Here is a 20,089-nt window from a genome sequence, read left to right as displayed (position 1 = left end):
TTTTTTTTTTTTCCTGAATTAAAAGTTTGTAAGTGGTTTATAACAATACTATATAAAATCATAAAACAAAATTGAATAATTTGCAAAATCTCATTTTAATTTAAGTTTTGTACTACTTTTGTCTATTTGTGTGGTCATATTTTCTTAATAAATGTATTATTAAATCTGGACTGTATTATCACTCGTACATAAAGATGACGTTTCAATGGTCGTGTTTGAAAATCATATGAAACATGAATCCACGTTTATTCATGGAATGACGATGCTTTAATTTTTAGACTGCTGTTGCTAAAGAACTGCAAGCTCGTACAGATCTCCAAACAGCACAAAACATTCAATTGTATAATATAATAAAACTTCTACAACAAACTCTTTGTGTGAGATTGTGGGTGGCTCTTAAAAGAGCCGTTGGGTTGGTCTGATTTCTCCTGAACAAAGTCGTTTATCCTCCGAATCCGTACAGAGTTCGTCCCTGTCGTTTCAGCGCGTACACAACGTCCATGGCAGTGACGGTCTTTCTCTTGGCGTGTTCAGTGTAGGTGACGGCATCACGGATAACGTTCTCCAGAAACACCTTCAACACACCGCGAGTCTCCTCGTAGATCAGACCGGAGATACGCTTGACACCGCCACGGCGAGCGAGACGACGGATTGCGGGTTTGGTGATTCCCTGGATGTTATCACGCAACACTTTGCGATGACGCTTGGCGCCTCCTTTCCCGAGTCCTTTACCGCCTTTACCTCTTCCAGACATGACTTCCTACGTTTAATTATCAACTGAATGTAAGAATAAAGTTGCTGGAAAGGGTTTTAAAAGTTGCCTACAGGACCTAATAGAAACCCTGAAGGAGGAGCCTAAAGCACGTCACGTATTTTTCCTTCTCACAGCGCTGACATGCCAAAGATCAGATTCACGCGAATTTAAATAATTTAATATAATTTAAATGAGAATTAGTTTCTGGTCAATGTCCATATAAGTATTTATATTTGAACTATTAAATTTGAACACTAAGTTAAAAAATGTGGATTTTTGTTTTCCTTTACTATTGAAGCAAAGAAAATATTTAATGGGTCTCAATCACCGATACCGTACTTACCTGTAATAATTTGCTGCAGTGTTCAAAAACGAAGACAACTTTAATGTTTTATCATTTGTGTTGGCATGCATTTTGTCACTTTATTAAATAATGTATTGCATATTTTGCTATCCTTTCCATATTAAAACAAATAAAAAATAAATTAAAAAGGGCAAGTGGGTGGCCTTTGTGTTTGTGAATCACAGTGATGTTTTCCCCAAGAAACAAATTATAGACTTGATTCTTTGTGAAGCGTTGGGAAACTTATTTTAATCTATAACGTTTTACTTTTAAGTAAAATATATCATCACTCTCTTTATAGTTAAATTGGGTGGCTCTTAAAAGAGCCTTTGTGTTTCAGTGAATCAGACTTTAGTCCGTTTACTTCTTGGCGGGTTTCTCGGTCTTCTTGGGCAGCAGCACAGCCTGGATGTTGGGCAGCACACCACCCTGAGCGATGGTCACTCCACCCAAGAGTTTGTTCAACTCCTCGTCGTTCCGCACTGCCAGCTGCAGGTGACGGGGAATGATACGAGTCTTCTTGTTGTCCCGAGCGGCGTTTCCAGCCAACTCCAGGATTTCAGCGGTGAGATACTCGAGCACAGCGGCCAGATAAACAGGAGCACCGGCACCAACGCGCTGTGCGTAGTTTCCTTTACGGAGCAGCCTGTGAACACGACCGACGGGGAACTGCAGTCCTGCCCTGGAGGAACGAGTTTTAGCCTTTGCTCGCGCTTTACCGCCGGTTTTACCTCTGCCGCTCATTTTCAATCTGTAGTAAATACTGTAATGTTACAGAGAAATACTGGTTTGTTGTGTTCCCGATTACAGTATTTATAAGAGTGTGTCAGACTCCTATTGGCTAGAGTCTGGAAAACATTCTAACCAATCACTGCTCTTCCTCCAAACTCCAAACCACGCCCCTCTCTCTGATGATGAATGTGTTCAAGAGTGATTTTCAACTCTTTTAAAGGTATTAAAAAAAAAAAAAAAAAAGATTAGAAAAGACATTTACAGACTTGAGAGTTTAATTGCAAAGCTGTGATAATATTGCACCCGGACAGGATAATTTAAGTTATATAATGTTCAAGCATTTATCAGATAAGGCATTACATTTGACACTTAAATTGTATAATAAGATCTGGAAAGAAGAAGTAATTCCCAAAACATGGAAACAGGGAGTAGTAATACTGATTGTAAAGCCAGGCAAAGATCCAAATTTACCTGGAATTTATTGTCCAATAGCGTTAACCTCAAAACAATGTAAATTAATGGGAAAAAATATAGTAAAACGTTTGTCTTATGATCTAGAAAAGAAAGGGAATTATAGTAAATAGCAATGTGGGTTCAGGATATCGACAATAGATGCTTTAGTTAAAATATGTATTGATATAGAAAAACAATGAGTATGAAAGAAATCATGGCTGTGGTGTATTCTGATATTAAAAGGCATATGATACAGTATGGAGAGAAGGATTGCTAATACAAGCTTATAAAATGGGAATAGCAGGTAAAATGTATAATTGGTTGTTACAATTTTTATTTGAAAGAACATTTGTAGTTAAGGTGGGTTCAAGTCAGTCATCTGTATTTAATGCAGTAAATGGTATACCACAGGGAAGTGTAATCAGTCCTCTACTTTTTAATGTTATGATTAATGTAGGCCCTGGTATGGGATGTGCATTATGTGCAGATGATGGCACCATATGGAAGAGGGGTCGAAACATCTCGCAGGTCATCTCTTGCATGCAGGCAGCCATTAAAAAGTTTGAAGAGTATTAATAAATCAATCAATCAATTTTATTTCTATAGCACATCTAAAACAACACATGTTGACCAAAGTGCTTCACATTATAGCATAAACAGACCATATAAATACATAATATAGAAAATATAAAAACACATAAAATAAGCAACCCACATTAAGCACAGTTAAATGCAAGTGATAAAAGGTGAGACTTCAAATAAGATTTAAAAACATCAACTGATGTACAAGACCTGATATGTAGTGGAAGGCTATAACACTGAAAAGGACCGACCTCCCTTTGACGTAAGACGGGACTTGAGGATTGTTAAAATAAACTCTGCGAAGACCTTAGTAGTCTAGAAGTGTGTTGCTGAAAGAGATCCGTAATATAGGGAGGAGCCATGCAAACCCTTAAAAGTAAATAATAAAATCTTAAATTGAATCCTAAATTTGACTGAAGCCAATGAAGAGATGCTAAAACTGGGGATATATTGTTGTGAACAGTAGACTATAGACTGCAGATTTAAAATGTCAACAAGATGTTCAATACTCGCAAAAGAGAAATCCCAGAATATTATGGATTAATATTATAGGATAAAGCTTTGGAACGAGGGAAAACATTAAAATGTCAAGGTGTCTGGTTTATGATGAAATGGATAATAAATGTAGAAAGTCCTTAAATGTGATGAGGGCATTAGCTGGCAAAGAGTGGGGAGCAGAAAGAATAGGATTCTCCATGATATATCAAGATATGATTAGATATATGATTGATATATTGTACCGCATCAATAACATTATTAAAGCGACTGGATAAATACAGTGTAGAGCTCTTAGGATACGCTTATAGGAGCAGTAAAATCAACACAAATTAATGCTCTACTGGTTGAGGCAAATGAAATGCCACTGAATTTGCATAGAGGAAAATGATCACTGATATACTGCAAATATATGAAGAGTTATGTTGGAAATTACATGAGGTATTAATTAACTGTTGGGAATATGTAAACAACAAGAAAGGGGATTTGGATGGAGCATAAGCCCCTTTACAGAAAAGACCTGATTGCAGAGACTGAGTGTAATATGTCTCCTGTATGGGGAGAGGTGATGGACTTTTCCTGAGGTTGATCTGAGATATTAGAAAAGATGAAGGATTGGGTGGAAATGGGCATGATAACATCTAATGTAAAAAAACATGTTTAGGGAAGATTTTTATACAGATGGATCAAAATATCCAACCACAGCATTACAGGAATAGGAGTGTATATTCCAGTAGTAAGTGTTGTCAAAAAGATTAACAGCTAATTTATCTTCTATAGAGATACCGCCATCATAATAGGTTTAACTTGGGTAGTGGAAACAAGACCTGACAGAGTAGTTATATGTTCTGGTTCAGTGTCAGTATTAACATCATTAGCTACACGAAGATCATCCAGAGAAGATTTTATAAATGAAGTATCATGCTCGTGTATCGTATTCAAAGGAAAGGAGGGAGAGTCGGATTCTGTTGGGTACCAGCACATAAAGGGAGTTAGTGAAGAAGGCTTTAAAAATGAGGAAGAAATGAAGAGGATATTAGAGAACCACTAGGTAAATGGGAAATAAAATCTATTATTGATACAAATAGAGAGAATGGCAAGAAATATGGGATAAGGACAAGAAGGGAGGCATTTATATAAAATAAAAACAGGTAGAAATGAATAAAATGATTTGTGGCAGAAACAGGAAGAGGTGATAATTAATAGATTCAGGCTTTGTCATACAAGATTGAACTCTTCATTGGCTTTAATAGGAATCCAAGGAATGATTTATGCAAATATTGTAGAGAAAAAGAAACTATAGAGCATGTCACATTTGATTGTAGAAGGTTTATACAGGAGAGAAGAGAATTAATACAATATTTAAACAATAAGGGACATAAAGATAGGGAGTTGGGGTATCTATTAGGAATAGAGGTTAATAGAGATAGGTTAGGATACAGGGTTTTAATACAATTACGTATAGTACAGGTTTGAGTGATTTAATTTAAATATATCAAAGAACAGATTTGTAATGAAATGCATCAGTCTGGATCCAGAGGGACTCAGTGTGGAAGCTGGAGGAGCTGAACACACAGCACCAGCTGACCCCTGGGTCATGATGGATCTATACTTTATTTAAGGGATTGAGAGAAAGGCAAATAAAATGATGCATTAAACTGAACGGCATGTGCTCATGATACAAGCCCACCATTAAAATAAAAGAAGAAGAATATAAAGGACAAAAACAACTGCTGTATAATTATTATTATTATACATTTGTATTAAATGAAACTGAAGTAGAGTTTGAGGGAAAGAAGCCCATGAGTTTTGTATACAAATGTCTTTCAAGTTTAAACTAAACAATTAAATTATTATTTTATAAAGAAATTAAGAAACACGATGAAAAAAGATGAAGAAAAAACGGACAGAGAATTGAACTGAATTTGTTTAGTCGGGAGTCTAGAAATGATTATTATTATAATTATTATTCCGATACATTTAGTGCAAATGTAACAAATTTAGTGTAATATTGAGAGATAATTTGTTGATTAATATTAGAAAGTTCAACAATAATATAATATGTGATATGAAGGACACAGATGTAAGTATATGTTAGTTATACTTCATTGGTATAAAGACTTAAAGGCATAATCGATTCATCATAACTGAATTATTTGTATAAAATATTGTCAATTAATCACACTTAATTTTAAACTTCTGTTTTTAGTATAATATAAATATAAACAGAGAAGTGATGGACTATCCTCAGGACAACAATGCAGGACAATATTGATGAAAAACAAAGAATTACTCTTTTATATGAATTAGTGTGTGGCTCTTAAAAGAGCCGTTTTGGGGCAGAAACTCTGCTGGTGTGTCTCCGAGAGCCGCTCGCGCTTGTGTTTTCTCCTCTCACATTTAGAGCAAAACTGGAGTGATTCAATAGTTTGATGGAGTAAAAACATTGTGAACACTGAGCAGGACTACTGTGCTTTATTTGAAGACCAAAACACGCGACGTGGAAACGTTTAGTTTAGCGCAATCACATCAAATCCACGGCGAGCATCAGTTACTGGCAAAAGCTGCGAGTGAATTTGTTGTTATTTTTATGTAAACACGTTTAATAAAAGTTGAACGTGTCCTCTGAGTATTCAACAAACACTTTGACAATAACTTTAATGAATTGATCATAACTGAGGGACTTGTGGACTGTTTCATACAGTAGTTGTTTTGGGCATCTTGAAACACACAAATCAGAGACAAAAGATACAATCAGGTAAATGGGAGTAAAGAAACTTCAGAAAAGGCCAAAATAATAAACACAAACTGAATGGGAAACTCTTACCTTTATTATATATATAAAAATAAATAAAGAATCAGAATGAGCTTTATTGCCAAATGTTCGCATACAAGGTATTTGTACTGGTGACAGGAGCTTCCAGTGCACATAAAACAACAAGACAATATATATATATATATATTCCTATGCCTCAGTTTCTGATTAAAAATGTAATCACACAATTTGTAATTCTGTAATATGAGAGAATTGGTGAGGGGTCTGAATATTTTGCAAGGCACAGTATGTATATATTATACATTTACATTTATGCATTTGGCAGACACTTTTATCCAAAGCGATATAAATCTTTATATAAAAGATTTGTATATGTGTGTGTGTGTGTGTGTGTGTGTGTGTATGTATATATATATATATATATATATATATATATATATATATATATATATATATATATATATATACACACACACACACACACACACACACACACACACACGTTGTGTTTCCATGTTTTATGGGGACTTTCCATAGACATAATGGTTTTTATACTGTACAAACTTTATATTCTATCCCCTAAACCTAACCCTACCCCTAAACCTAACCCTCACAGAAAACTTTCTGCATTTTTACATTTTCAAAAAACATAATTTAGTATGATTTATAAGCTGTTTTCCTCATGGGGACCGACAAAATGTCCCCACAAGGTCAAAAAGTTCGGGTTTTACTATCCTTATGGGGACATTTGGTCCCCACAAAGTGATAAATACACGCTCACACACACACACACACACACACACACACACACACACACAAACAAATCTTTTATATACAGAAGCAAGGGAATGCAATTGCAGAAGAGGTGTGGTATGTTGGTTAAATATAAAAAAGACTAAACTGTGTATTGCACATAATTATTGCTCAATGGGGCAGTTTGAACTGTTCATAAGATGGATAGACTGAGGGAAAATTGTTTACAGTTCTTGAAGAGAGGGCAGGGGGCAACCAATAACCAATTTCCTCTGAGCAGTCCGAATTTTCCTTTGTAGTCTTCTGATGTTCGATTTTATAGCAGCACCAAACCAGACAGTTACTGAAGTGCAGAGGACAGACTCAATGACTACTGAGCAGAACTGTATCATCAGCGCCTGTAGCAGGTTGAACTTCCTCAACTAACGAAGGAAGTACACAACCTCTTTTTCACCAGTGCTGATCATACAGTTGCTGGAAGTGAATTGCCCTGTCTCACAAGCTGTTGCCAGTCTGTCAGAAAGCTAGTGATCCACTGACAGATAGATGTAGGAACAGAGAGCTGGTGTAATTAAATAATCAATAAAGTCTGACCTCCCTCACAGGCTGCACACAGGAAACAAATATTTAATACAATGAAACAGCACCCACTTTCATACAAACCCCAATTAAGGTAACTGAAAAGGTAACTTAATTCAATCTTATACTCAAAACAATTCAAATAAATTAAAGCCCTGATTAATTCCAACTATTTATTTCCTATTTCTGGCAATCCCTTCATATTTTTGTATATCTTCTTTCAGTTAAATTCTTTCTTCATAATTTTCTTTACTTTTTTAATGTTTGTATTATTATTAGTATTTAATTAGCACATGCTCCCTTTACATTGACAAACATCATATTTGTCTGTATCTGTTTTATTCATGAGAACATGTGCAGTATTTAATTGTGTATGTCCTAACTGTGGTCTAATGAATATTCAGTTATCTCTAAAGTCTCTTTATCTGAAGGGTTTAATTTTGATCTTTGAATTTTGTTCAATGTATTATTATCTGTAACTCTTTTGCCAATGTTTATGTAGATTGCATTTTATTAGGGATTTCCCTTCAAATCTCCCTATTAGAGGAGGGTATGGCACATCAACTGCCTGGAGCTTGAACTACAGCAGAAATTTGACAGTAATTTGACCTTTGTAAACTTGACTTTAATTTAGTTTTTCATTAAATTGAGCTTTTATTTGTGTACTTTAAACTATGTATTTATTTTCCTTTATTTTATTTCTCAAATAGTTTGTTTAGTAAACTGCTTACTGTTTCATATAATAAATATTAATTAATTTGGGGTATTTCACGTGATTTATTTAAGGAAATTTCATTAAAAATCACAAGGATTAAATATTAACTAATTTGGAGGATTTCAGGTGATTTTTTTTAAGGAGATTTTTAAAAACAAGGACTGAAAAGTTCTTAAAAATATTACGGGTAATATTGTTTCCATACATTTTTTAAAAAGATATCACATAATACTTTTTACAGTGTACCAATAAAGATTCCTCTAATAAATTGAATTTATTTAAATTCTTTAGATAAAAATAATAACTTTATTAATACTTTATTTTTGAGTATATTTATGGGTTATGGGATAGAATATAATTAGGCTGCTTTGTTTACCTTTTAATAATGAGTTTGTATAAGCCACAAATAAAACTTCAAAATAAGATATTATTAAACCAATATGGATACTACAGTAATGATGTAAAACTAAGTTGTACACTTAATTGCATCAAAACTTTGCTAAAAAAAAATAATAAAAAAATGATATTGGTAAGAATGGAAAGGAGAATTAATGATCATTAACAATGTTTTATTAAAGTAATAAGATTAATAATTAAAAGCATAATAATAATAATAATAATAATAATAAATATTTCAGAATCGATCATTTGAAGTGATGATCGGAAACTTTATTAATTAGTGTTTTTTTTTTGTATTATTTTTATATTATACTAAAAACAGAACTTTAAAATTAAGTGTGATTAATTGACAATATTTATTCAAATAATTCAGTTATGATTAATCAATTATGCCTTTTAAGTCTTTATACCAATGAAGTATAACTAACATACTTACATCTGTGTCCTTCATATCACATATTATATTATTGTTGAACTTTCTAATATTAATCAACAAATTCTCTCAATATTACACTAAAGTTGTTACATTTGCACTAAATGTATCGGAATAATAATTATAATAATATAATAATAATAATAATAATAATAATAATAATAATAATAATAATAATACATTTCTAGACTCCTTACAAACCAAATTCATCTTTTAGTCATCGTGTTTCTTAACTTCGTTATAAAATAATTATTTAATTGTTTAATTCAATTAACTCTAACTCTACTTCAGTTTCATTTCTGAATATAAATGTATAAAAAATAATATCAATAAAAATGTTATTTCTGTCTTTTACATAATTTATTTATTTACCTTTAAAAGAGTTGAAACTCACTCTTGAACACATTCATCATCAGAGAGAGGGGGCGTGGTTTGGAGTTTGGAGGATAGAGCAGTGATTGGTTAGAATGTTTTCCAGACTCTAGCCAATAGGAGTCTGACACACTCTTATAAGTACTGTAATCGGGAACATGACAAACCTATATTTCTCTGTAACATTGCAGTACTTGCTACAGATTGAAAATGAGCGGCAGAGGTAAAACCGGCGGTAAAGCGCGAGCAAAGGCTAAAACTCGTTCCTCCAGGGCAGGACTGCAGTTCCCCGTCGGTCGTGTTCACAGGCTGCTCCGCAAAGGAAACTACGCACAGCGCGTTGGTGCCGGTGCTCCTGTTTATCTGGCCGCTGTGCTCGAGTATCTCACCGCTGAAATCCTGGAGTTGGCTGGAAACGCCGCTCGGGACAACAAGAAGACTCGTATCATTCCCCGTCACCTGCAGCTGGCAGTGCGGAACGACGAGGAGTTGAACAAACTCTTGGGTGGAGTGACCATCGCTCAGGGTGGTGTGCTGCCCAACATCCAGGCTGTGCTGCTGCCCAAGAAGACCGAGAAACCCGCCAAGAAGTAAACGGACTAAAGTCTGATTCACTGAAACACAAAGGCTCTTTTAAGAGCCACCCAATTTAACTATAAAGAGAGTGATGATATTTTTCTTAAATGTAAGACGTTATAGATTAAAATAAGTTTCCCAACGCTTCACAAAGAATCAAGTCTATAATTTGTTTCTTGGGGAAAACATCACTGTGATTCACAAACACAAAGGCCACCCACTTGCCCTTTTTAATTTATTTTTTATTTGTTTTAATATGGAAAGGATAGCAAAATATGCAATACATTATTTAATAAGGTGACAAAATGCATGCCAACACAAATGATAAAACATTAAAGTTGTCTTCGTTTTTGAACACTGCAGCAAATTATTACAGGTAAGTACGGTATCGGTGATTGAGACCCATTAAATATATTTTTTTTTTTGCTTCAATAGTAAAGGAAAACAAAAATCCACATTTTTTAATATAGTGTTCAAATTTAATAGTTCAAATATAAATACTTATATGGACATTGACCTGAAACTAATTCTCATTTAAATTATATTAAATTATTTAAATTCGCGTGAATCTGATCTTCGGCATGTCAGCGCTGTGAGAAGGAAAAATACGTGACGTGCTTTAGGCTCCTCCTTCAGGGTTTCTATTAGGTCCTGTAGGCAACTTTAAATTCCTTTCCAGCAACCGTGTTCTTACATTCAGTTGATGGTTAAACGGAGTAAATTATGTCTGGAAGAGGTAAAGGCGGTAAAGGACTCGGGAAAGGAGGCGCCAAGCGTCACCGCAAAGTGTTGCGTGATAACATCCAGGGAATCACCAAACCCGCAATCCGTCGTCTCGCTCGCCGTGGCGGTGTCAAGCGTATCTCCGGTCTGATCTACGAGGAGACTCGCGGTGTGTTGAAGGTGTTTCTGGAGAACGTTATCCGTGATGCCGTCACCTACACTGAACACGCCAAGAGAAAGACCGTCACTGCCATGGACGTTGTGTACGCGCTGAAACGACAGGGACGAACTCTGTACGGATTCGGAGGATAAACGGCTTTATTCAGGAGAAATCAGACCAACCCAACGGCTCTTTTAAGAGCCACACACAATCTCACACAAAGAGTTGATGTTATAGAAGTTTTATTATATTATACAATTGAATGTTTTGTGCTGTTTGGAGATCTGTACGAGCTTGCAGTTCTTTAGCAACAGCAGTCCAAAAATTAAAGCATCGTCATTCCATGAATAAACGTGGATTCATGTTTCATATGATTTTCAAACTCTTACAGATGACGTTTCTATGGGCGAGTAAAAATACAGTCCAGATTTACTTGTAACGTAAATACGTTTATTTAGAAAATGAGGACAAACCAATGGACAAGAATGGTACCAAACACGAGATTTTCTCTCTTAAAATGATTTTGGAAATTTTTCAAAATGTGTTTATTTTTTTTTCAGGATTTTATATAGTATTGTTGTAAACCACTTATAACTTTCAGGGGGAAGAAAAACGTATTAACACTAGATATTTTGAGAAGATACATTATTTTACTACAAAAAAAAAAAAAAAAAATAGCAGGAGAAACAGTAAAATAACATCCCGTTTTCTCAACCGACCCAAAGGCTCTGTTAAGAGTCACACATGTTCTCATGTAAAGAGTTATTTGTATAAAGTGTTTGTTATTAATTAAATCACGGATGTTCAGTGTCGGGAAAATTAAGCTTTAAGAATCAACAAGACTTTAAACACTAAAACATTAAAAATAGCTTCATTACTCAAAGCTGCTGTTCAATTTACTGTCATGTGTTAAGAAGCGCAAATGGGAAACTGCTGTGACTCACATGTTTCATTTTATAACAATAATTTAATTTGAACGCAATTATGTCGTTGCGTGTTTTGTTCATAAATATTCATTAAATAATGTTGAAGCCTAAAGGCCGATGTCGAAATACATTTTGTGTTGTTTTGCAGAATTGGATTATTCAAAATATGTTTATCTTAAAATTTTAACTATATTATATTGTGATACAAGAACATTTATATAAGTTAAACCTTACAGTTAAATGCTATAATTTCAGTATGTCTACAAGTAATAAACTAAAATAATGCTGACATACTTTCCTTTAAACACTTTGAGGAAATAAAGTTAACATTACAACATAACAAATAATCTCTGCTAAAAGTACAATTAACATGTAGAATATTCTGTTTGTTCATCCTGTATTTATTATTGTGTATTTGACAAATAACTATTGTACTTATTCATGAAACAAGCAGGACAAATTTCTGTGTAAATCATTAATCAATAGATAATTACATACATTTCATATAGAAAGTAATAATTATTTATTATTTTTAGATTTTTATCCTTTATATTACTACAAAATAATAATAATAAATGAGCGGGAGAACTAAACAAAGAAAATGTAATCGTGTGGGGGGTGGAAACTTTCTTACATGAGGCGAGAGGAGGGACTTTCATTTGGAAGTCTTTGATTGGCTCTTTCAGGCCCGTCAAACTTTCAACTGTCCAATGAAATCATTGAATGTGTTTGACCAATGAAAATACGCCATCAGTGGCGCGCGTCATCTCCTCACAGAATTAGCATAGAGGAGGGAATAAATACTTCTGTGAGCGGAATAAGAATCATTATTCTGAGTTTGTTCTTCAGATCATCATGCCTGAACCAGCCAAATCCGCCCCGAAGAAGGGATCCAAGAAGGCCGTCACAAAGACCGCCGGTAAGGGAGGAAAGAAGCGCAGAAAGTCCAGGAAGGAGAGTTACGCTATTTACGTGTATAAAGTCCTGAAACAGGTTCATCCTGACACCGGTATCTCTTCCAAGGCGATGGGAATCATGAACTCTTTCGTCAACGACATCTTCGAGCGCATCGGCGGTGAAGCGTCTCGTCTCGCTCACTATAACAAGCGCTCCACCATCACATCGAGAGAGATCCAGACCGCCGTGCGTCTGCTGCTGCCCGGTGAACTGGCCAAACACGCCGTGTCTGAGGGCACAAAGGCCGTCACCAAATACACCAGCTCCAAGTAGAAGAACATCCGGTTTATTCAACCAACACAAAGGCTCTTTTAAGAGCCACACATGTTTTCATTTAAAGAGTTATACTGAATATTCTAAAAGGAAATCCCCCTAATTCAGGCAAATGGAGCCCCAACTAAGTATTGAGTGCTGTACATGCTCATACTTTTCAGTAGTCAACATTTCTAAAAATCCTTTTTTTGTATTTGTCTTAAGTAATATTCAAATTTTCGGAGATAGAAAATTTGGGATTTTCATTTGTCAGTTTTAATCATCACAATTAAATGAAATAAACATTTGAAATATATCAGTCTGTGTGTAATGAATGAATATAATATCCAAGTTTCCCTTTTGAATGGAATTACTGAAATCAACTTTTTGATGATATTCTAATTATATGACCCGCACCTGTAAATATATAGAGTTTTTAGAAGCTCAACAATACAGGTGCATCTTTCAAGTATTCTAGATTCAATATTTCAACCCTATTTTTGTGATCTTGATGATTACGGCTTACAGCTCATGGAAATCAAATCCATTCTCAAAATATAAAAATAAATTATTTATAATACAGTAATGCACTCAATACTTGGTCAGGGCTCCTTTTGCACGAATATAATTCTGACGCAAATTTGCAGAACACATTACGTCAGTCGTGTTCGGCACTGCTCTTCTGGCAGATTAATCTCATGATTTAAGCTTTGCCTGTGTGTGATCATGACTGGAAGATATTCAGTGTCTATGTTCATTTTTATATTGTTATTCAATTAAACGTTTAAAACTGAAATATTACTTGGTTTGATGAAGATAAAAAAAAGCATATTTCCATATTTTGAATGAATGATCTTTACCCTTTTTTTACCATTATTTAAAAAATAGGCATTGATGTGTTGCTGTAGAGTTGGTCATGAATTACTGAACAGTTATATAATATATGAGCTGTCTTGGTCTTATTATGGAACAGTATTTTTGCATTCTCTAGTGAACAGTAATTATGTTTATAGATAAAAACACTGATACAACCTTATTTTACCAAATTGATCTGCACAGAGAACCGCTTAATCCTGATGAGATCCAAAAACCCTGCGAAAGGTAACTTACATAAATATAGAATGACAGGTTAGTGGCTGGGTATCACAAAAACTACCCAATGGTGTGAAAACAATCCAATTAAATTACCCAACAGTCCCAAAGTATCTATTCTAATAAAACATAAATCACAGTTTTCATCACATCACCTTTTCTCTTCCTCCACCCTCCTCTCCTTATCCCTTTCCTCCCCTCTCTTCCTGTCCCCTCATCTCCTCCCCTTTCTTCCCCTCCCTCCTCTTCCTCTGCCCTCCTCTTCTTCCACATCTTGTCCTCCCCTGCTTTCTTCCTCTACTCCTCTAAGAACCCAAACTATCAGTTTACATAACTTTTGATGATTCTTCAACATTTGAATACTATTGGCATCAAAGCCAACTTACCAATCACAACATCTTGTGTCGGTAGGGCCAGGGGTGTATTCCAGAAAGCAAGGTTAACTTACCGTCAGATAAACCTTAAACTCTTGGTTGATTAACCCCAAACTTGCTTACTCTAGGTATGTCGGTTCCAAAACACCTGTGAGGAGTTAGTTTAATCAACCTACTGCTAATAACCTCGAGTTAATGCGTGCACACGGTGAACATATAAAGGCATTTTCAATGGAACGCCGAATTCAGGAGTCACCATGGAAACTAAGGGTGAAAAGTTATGTGCCGCGTACTTCTCTGAAGTGGAGATAGAAGTTTTAATGTTGGCTTATGAGGAGTTCAAGCCCATTATAATGAAAAAAAGCAATACAGCTGCATATGCGAGGGAAAGACAATTGGCTTGGCAAAAAATAACTGACAGAGTAAATGCTTACCTTTTTTTTTTATTACATTTTAAAGAGCAACATGCAGGTTGAATTTATAACTGAATTAATACTTTATATTGTCTGCAGAGGTCTTTTAAAAACACATATGTAGAAATTACTAATGAAATCTCATTTGATGTAGAGATTTTGATGAAAATGTGCTAGGCTCTGGAATACGCCTTTCCCGCTATCAACGCGTCATATGACGTAGGGCGAGGCAAACAAAAGAACTCGCGGTCAGCTCTCTATTGTTGGGTGTTAATGTAGTTAGAGCAGTAGTGAGAGACAGAAAGTTTTAGATCGAGTTTTAGAGAAGCCATCATGGTAAATTATTGTGTTTGTGCTGGTTGCACGAATTCCAGCCTGTCAGGACATCGTGTCCATCATTTTCCTTCTAGGAAAAACAAGGCTTTTCGGTCTTGAGTGCGTTTTGTGCAGGTGAAGAGAGCAGACTTCACTGCCGCGTCTGTTACCACACACTCGGTCGTTTGTGGCGCACATTTCACTCTGGAGAATTATCGACCTGGAGATTTGTTGGGAGTCTCGGATGGGATTTTGGAGTAAGGACCACGTGAGGCTGATTACTGATGCTGTTCCCTCGGTGCACTCGATGGAATCAAGTCCACCGTCAAAGTGTACACCGGATTTTGGCGCGAGCTGGACTGGAGGACAAAGTGCTAACGTTAGCAGACATTCTGTGCAACGAAAACGAGGACTTAGCAGAGTAAGTCTTACTTTTAATTATTTTAACACGTAATTTGTGTAATTTCGTAATAATAATAGTATAATATTTTTATATAATATATTTTTTATAGTATTAAATATTTAATATTTATTTAGTATAATAATACAGAGAGAGGGAGAGAGACTGAGCTTTAGGACAGGTTGTCGTAACGTAATTGTCTGCCTTCTGAAATGAATTTAGTAGTTTGCACAATGCTATAGCTATTGGCAGGAAGCTAGCCCAACTTTCCCGTTTCCCCCGCATTTCAATTCAAACTGTTCTCCCGCTGCCCTCCCGTCTGATTTTGTATCCCCGTAGGCTACCGTTATACTCTCCAGTAAATTGCAAAACCACACCAGAGAACTCTGTTTCTTCATTCGCATCCTTTGTAACCTGAGCTTGAACTTGACCAGACTCCCTCGCCCATCGTTACTTCCGGTTAGTGCTTTATAGACGCGGAAGTTATTTTATCACAATTTATCTCAAAATATCAATAATGGCTAAATATATATTACTCCAGTTCAGAAAATCTAGTTGTTTTATCATCAACATACACTATGCTATATAGGGGTGTCCAACCTGCATGTTGCTCTTTAAATATGCTTGCCTTTCTTTTGTTAATTTGCAAAGTTGAACAATTGTCTTTTTGAGCATGTGGCATGACTCGACAAGCATTTACTTTTCTCCACATCAGTTTCTTTCAGAATACAGTGCAATGTATATTGACAAGAAATATTTAGGCCTCTTGTTTTATAAGGTGTAATCCTTCTGGAGCCAAAAGAACTTTCCCAAGTCAAAATGAAACACAAAAACATTCTCCAAAAAGGTAACATTTTATTTTAACTGTTGTAAGATCAATGTCTTAAGTTACTTTTACAGTATTCTTCCTATATAGCTAATAGAAAGAAGGCTGAGGCCCGTCTAACTGGCGGGGGTCCACCTCCACCTTCTCTCACCCCAACTCTGAGGAGTTGGCTCTTTCACTTAATAAAGGTCGCCCTGTGGTCGATGGTATTCCAGAGGGTACTTCGTCAGACTTTGCTACCTCCCACAACAACTCAAGTGACTTGGTACAATGTAGGTATACCATATTAGTACTTATGATTATTTAGTAATACGTTTGGACAAAACGATCATTAACTCTTGTCATTAGGAAGAAGGCTAAATGCTTCCCAAATGCAGTCATTGTTTCACTTGTGCATTATGCATACATATTCTATTTTACAGCATATGCTGTATACAGTAATCTGTTTTTTTTTTATTCTTGCATGTTCCTAATGCCTTTATTCAGTGTCTGTCATACTTTAGTAATTTACACATTGAGTATCTTTTTTTCTCTTGCAGTTGCTGATGGACTCATTGTATTGTTGGATCCTCCTGAAACCACACAGTCTGTCACAATTGTTAGTGGTGCATTTTAAGAACCAGTTGCTTTTAGATCTTTCACTTTGTCTGCCAGACAAAGTAACCTTGCATATTTCCACTCTAGAATGATGATGAAGAGACCACATCTGCTGTGACTGAATTAGAAAGTGCTGGGAGACCCACAGATGTATGATGCATATACTGGACAATGCATAGCTTTTTAGATGGAGTGAAAAATGTGTAATTTGTCCTGTGACAGAATCTAGCTGGGGATGTACATGCAGATGAGTGTCCATCTACCTCTACACATAATCTTAGCAGTGTAAGAACTTGTCCCTGGTTGTCCTTATTTACATAATGTTACTATGTGGCAGATTTTCTTCTTTAACCATCTTATTTACTTTGCCATCCTAGTTGTCTGCAAAGGAGGTGTATAAGGTCCATCTATTAAGGCAAATTAAAAAAACTGACATGGACCTTAAACAGCTTCAGCTAGAGGAGAAAAGGCTGGCCATTAAAAAGGCCAAACTTGAAATAGAACTACTAGAGCATCGCCTTAAGGTGAGAAGAATCATATGTGAACATGAATTTGTTATTTAAATTTTTTTGTGTGTGTGTGAAAAAAACAATAAATACAAATCTGTCATGTCTCTTTTATTTCAGGATATGAAGAAATAGAACAGATTAAATAAAGTGATTTTGACAAATCATGTCTCTAAGCATTCTGCCATCTCTGTGGTCTGCTAGATTCAATGGGTGTTGTTCTAGGTCATCTTCATCAGGGCAGGGGGGATGCCTCTCCTCTTATTGTGGCAATGTTGTGAAGTACCGCACAAGCAACTGTGATGTCACATGCCCTATTTGGAGGGACCCTGAGCCCACGCAGACACTGAAACCTCGCCTTCAGAATGCCTATTGTCATCTCCACCTTGGCACGTGTTCTGCTGTGAGACGGGTTGAAGCGTGTCTGTGGTCCGGGCTCAGGATCAGGGTAGGGTGTCATCATATGAGGCAAGGGTATCCTCTGTCCCCCAGCAAGTAACCATAGAAGTGTCCTGTAATGTTTGAGGTGTTTTGTAAATGTAATAAAGACTACAAGCATTTGTTTAACAAAACGTACTCTGTTGAAATTTGTTGCACAGAGATGACTCTCTAAATATTCTGGCATCATGTACAGACTCAGGCCATTTTGCCTCAATATTAGTGAAGAGGTGGGCTGCATCACATATTACCTGTGGAGAACAATAAGTTTATTATTTGTAACACCAATATTAAGGAGCCAAAATATAGCTATTACCTGCACATTGATGCTATGCACAGACTTCCTATTAACATAGTCTCCCTCATTGATAGATGGAGATTTAATAGGAATGTGGGTGCCATCAATGCACCCAATCACGTTTACGAACCCTGAAATTAAGATTAATTACAAGTTTAAGAAGTCTGTGTAGCCTTTACGTGTGTGTGCAGTCAAAATAAACCTATTAAGAAATGTCATTTAATTGCAGTAAAATGACAGAATTTCTGAGAGCAAACCTGCCACCCTGTGGAATTCTTCTTTAATAAAGCGCACAGGTTTATGGCCAGGGAACTGTACAAAAGTGTGTAGAAACCGTTTCAGTGCCATGTATACTGTACGAACGGCTCTACACACTGTTGCCTTCCCCACATGCTCTGCATCGCCCACATTGTAGAGAACTCCACGTAGCAAAAAAGCGCAAAGCAATACAAAGAATTTGTTCGGCGCTGACCCGCGGTTTGTTACGTTTGAGATGTGTGGTTTTAGTAGGTTTGTTAAAAAAATTAACGACTCCCTAGAAAAACAATAGCGCTCCTGCAAATATTCGTTAGGATAAGAAAAGACATCGATACATGGTCTTATCACCCTCTCATGGCGAATAAAACCCTGTATAATCTGTGCCTCTACGTCCACAGGATCCTCATCAAAAGGGCACGCCATGCTCGGAAACCTCTCTGAAACAAACTAACCCTGCAACATAACCTGCTCCGGAGCAGGTTAAGTTCAGAGAGTGAGTTGCTATGACTACTAACATACCCTGAAAGTTACCTCCATTTTTGGAACCGAAAGTTGAGGTTATCCGCTTACTTACTCTTAAACATACCCGGGTATGTCACATAACATGCTTTCTGGAATACACCCCAGGAAGCCAATCTTTCCATTTACTCCTTTTGTGTTTATATTCTTCACCATGTGTTTGTAATCATTGCATGCATAATCATCCAAACACAATTGTGAATCCACTTTCGCTTCACTGTGTGTGTATTATTATTTTTTTAACAAGTTTTGCTTTTTAGTCATTTTCAAATGTGCTGTTGCTTTAATATTGTATATGTGTTTTTTAAGTACATGTCTGTTACATATCTGATATTTCCAATTTTAACAAGATATTAACTGATAATTGGTCATTAGTTGTTCTAGTTTTATAATGTTTAATCTGACCCCTGTTAGTCATTTGTGTATATTACATGTTAGTTGTTTGCTTGAGGGTTTAAAAGCCAATATGAAGTCTAATAAGTAATTAATTTTCCAGAGAAAGAATGCATACAAAACACACATAGCTACAGGCGTATGCAAATGTTTAGGCACCCCTGACAATTTCCATGATTTTCATTTATAAATAATTGGGTGTTTGGATCAGCAATTTCATTTTGATCTATCAAATAACTGAAGGTCACAGTAATATTTCGGTAGTGAAATGAGGTTCATTGGATTAACAGAAAATGTGCAATATGCATCAAAACAAAATTAGACAGGTGCATAAATTTGGGCACCCTTGTCATTTTGTTGATTTGAATACCTGTAACTACCTAGCACTGATTAATTGGAACACACAATTGGTTTGGTGAGCTCATTAAGCCTTGAACTTCATAGACAGGTGCATCCAATCATGAGAAAAGGTATTTAAGGTGGCCAATTGCAAGTTGTTATTCTCTTTCACTCTCCTCTGAAGAGTGGCAATATGGGGGTCTCAAAACAACTCTCAAATGGCCTGAAAACAAAGATTGTTCAACATTATGGTTTAGGGGATGGCTACAAAAAGCTATCGCAGAAATTTGAGCTGTCAGTGTCCACTGTGAGGAACATAGTGAGGAAATGGAAGACCACGG

At 35.8% G+C, this 20,089-nt stretch overlaps 5 protein-coding genes across 5 annotated transcripts in view; 3 read left to right on the top strand and 2 right to left on the bottom strand.

Moving 5' to 3' along the window:
- LOC127617712 (histone H2B-like) overlaps positions 1–13,270 on the top strand; it is a 198,383-nt gene extending 185,113 nt beyond the window's left edge. The window contains exon 2 of the mRNA XM_052089778.1: positions 12,458–13,270. Coding sequence (XP_051945738.1) covers positions 12,627–13,001 — 375 coding nt within the window. The 5' untranslated portion in view covers positions 12,458–12,626 and the 3' untranslated portion in view covers positions 13,002–13,270. The remainder of the gene's footprint in view (positions 1–12,457) is intronic.
- On the bottom strand, positions 443–754 carry LOC127618984 (histone H4). Its single transcript, XM_052091696.1, has one exon. The coding sequence runs from the start codon at positions 752–754 to the stop codon at positions 443–445; it is 312 nt and encodes a 103-aa protein (XP_051947656.1).
- On the bottom strand, positions 1,434–1,841 carry LOC127617635 (histone H2A-like). Its single transcript, XM_052089642.1, has one exon. It carries the CDS (start codon positions 1,839–1,841, stop codon positions 1,458–1,460), a length of 384 nt encoding a protein of 127 aa, XP_051945602.1. The 3' UTR covers positions 1,434–1,457.
- Positions 9,597–10,004, top strand: LOC127617593 (histone H2A-like). The gene has a single exon (XM_052089585.1). The coding sequence runs from the start codon at positions 9,597–9,599 to the stop codon at positions 9,978–9,980; it is 384 nt and encodes a 127-aa protein (XP_051945545.1). The 3' UTR covers positions 9,981–10,004.
- Positions 10,678–11,178, top strand: LOC127617868 (histone H4). Its single transcript, XM_052089989.1, has one exon. The coding sequence runs from the start codon at positions 10,686–10,688 to the stop codon at positions 10,995–10,997; it is 312 nt and encodes a 103-aa protein (XP_051945949.1). The 5' UTR covers positions 10,678–10,685; the 3' UTR covers positions 10,998–11,178.
- Positions 13,271–20,089: the final 6,819 nt, after the last annotated feature.

Source organism: Xyrauchen texanus, chromosome 2, assembly GCF_025860055.1.
Source record: "Xyrauchen texanus isolate HMW12.3.18 chromosome 2, RBS_HiC_50CHRs, whole genome shotgun sequence".
In the NCBI taxonomy this organism is placed as follows: Eukaryota; Metazoa; Chordata; class Actinopteri; order Cypriniformes; family Catostomidae; genus Xyrauchen; species Xyrauchen texanus.
Note: the sequence above shows the minus strand (reverse complement) of the source record. Positions and strands in the feature narration are given on the sequence as shown.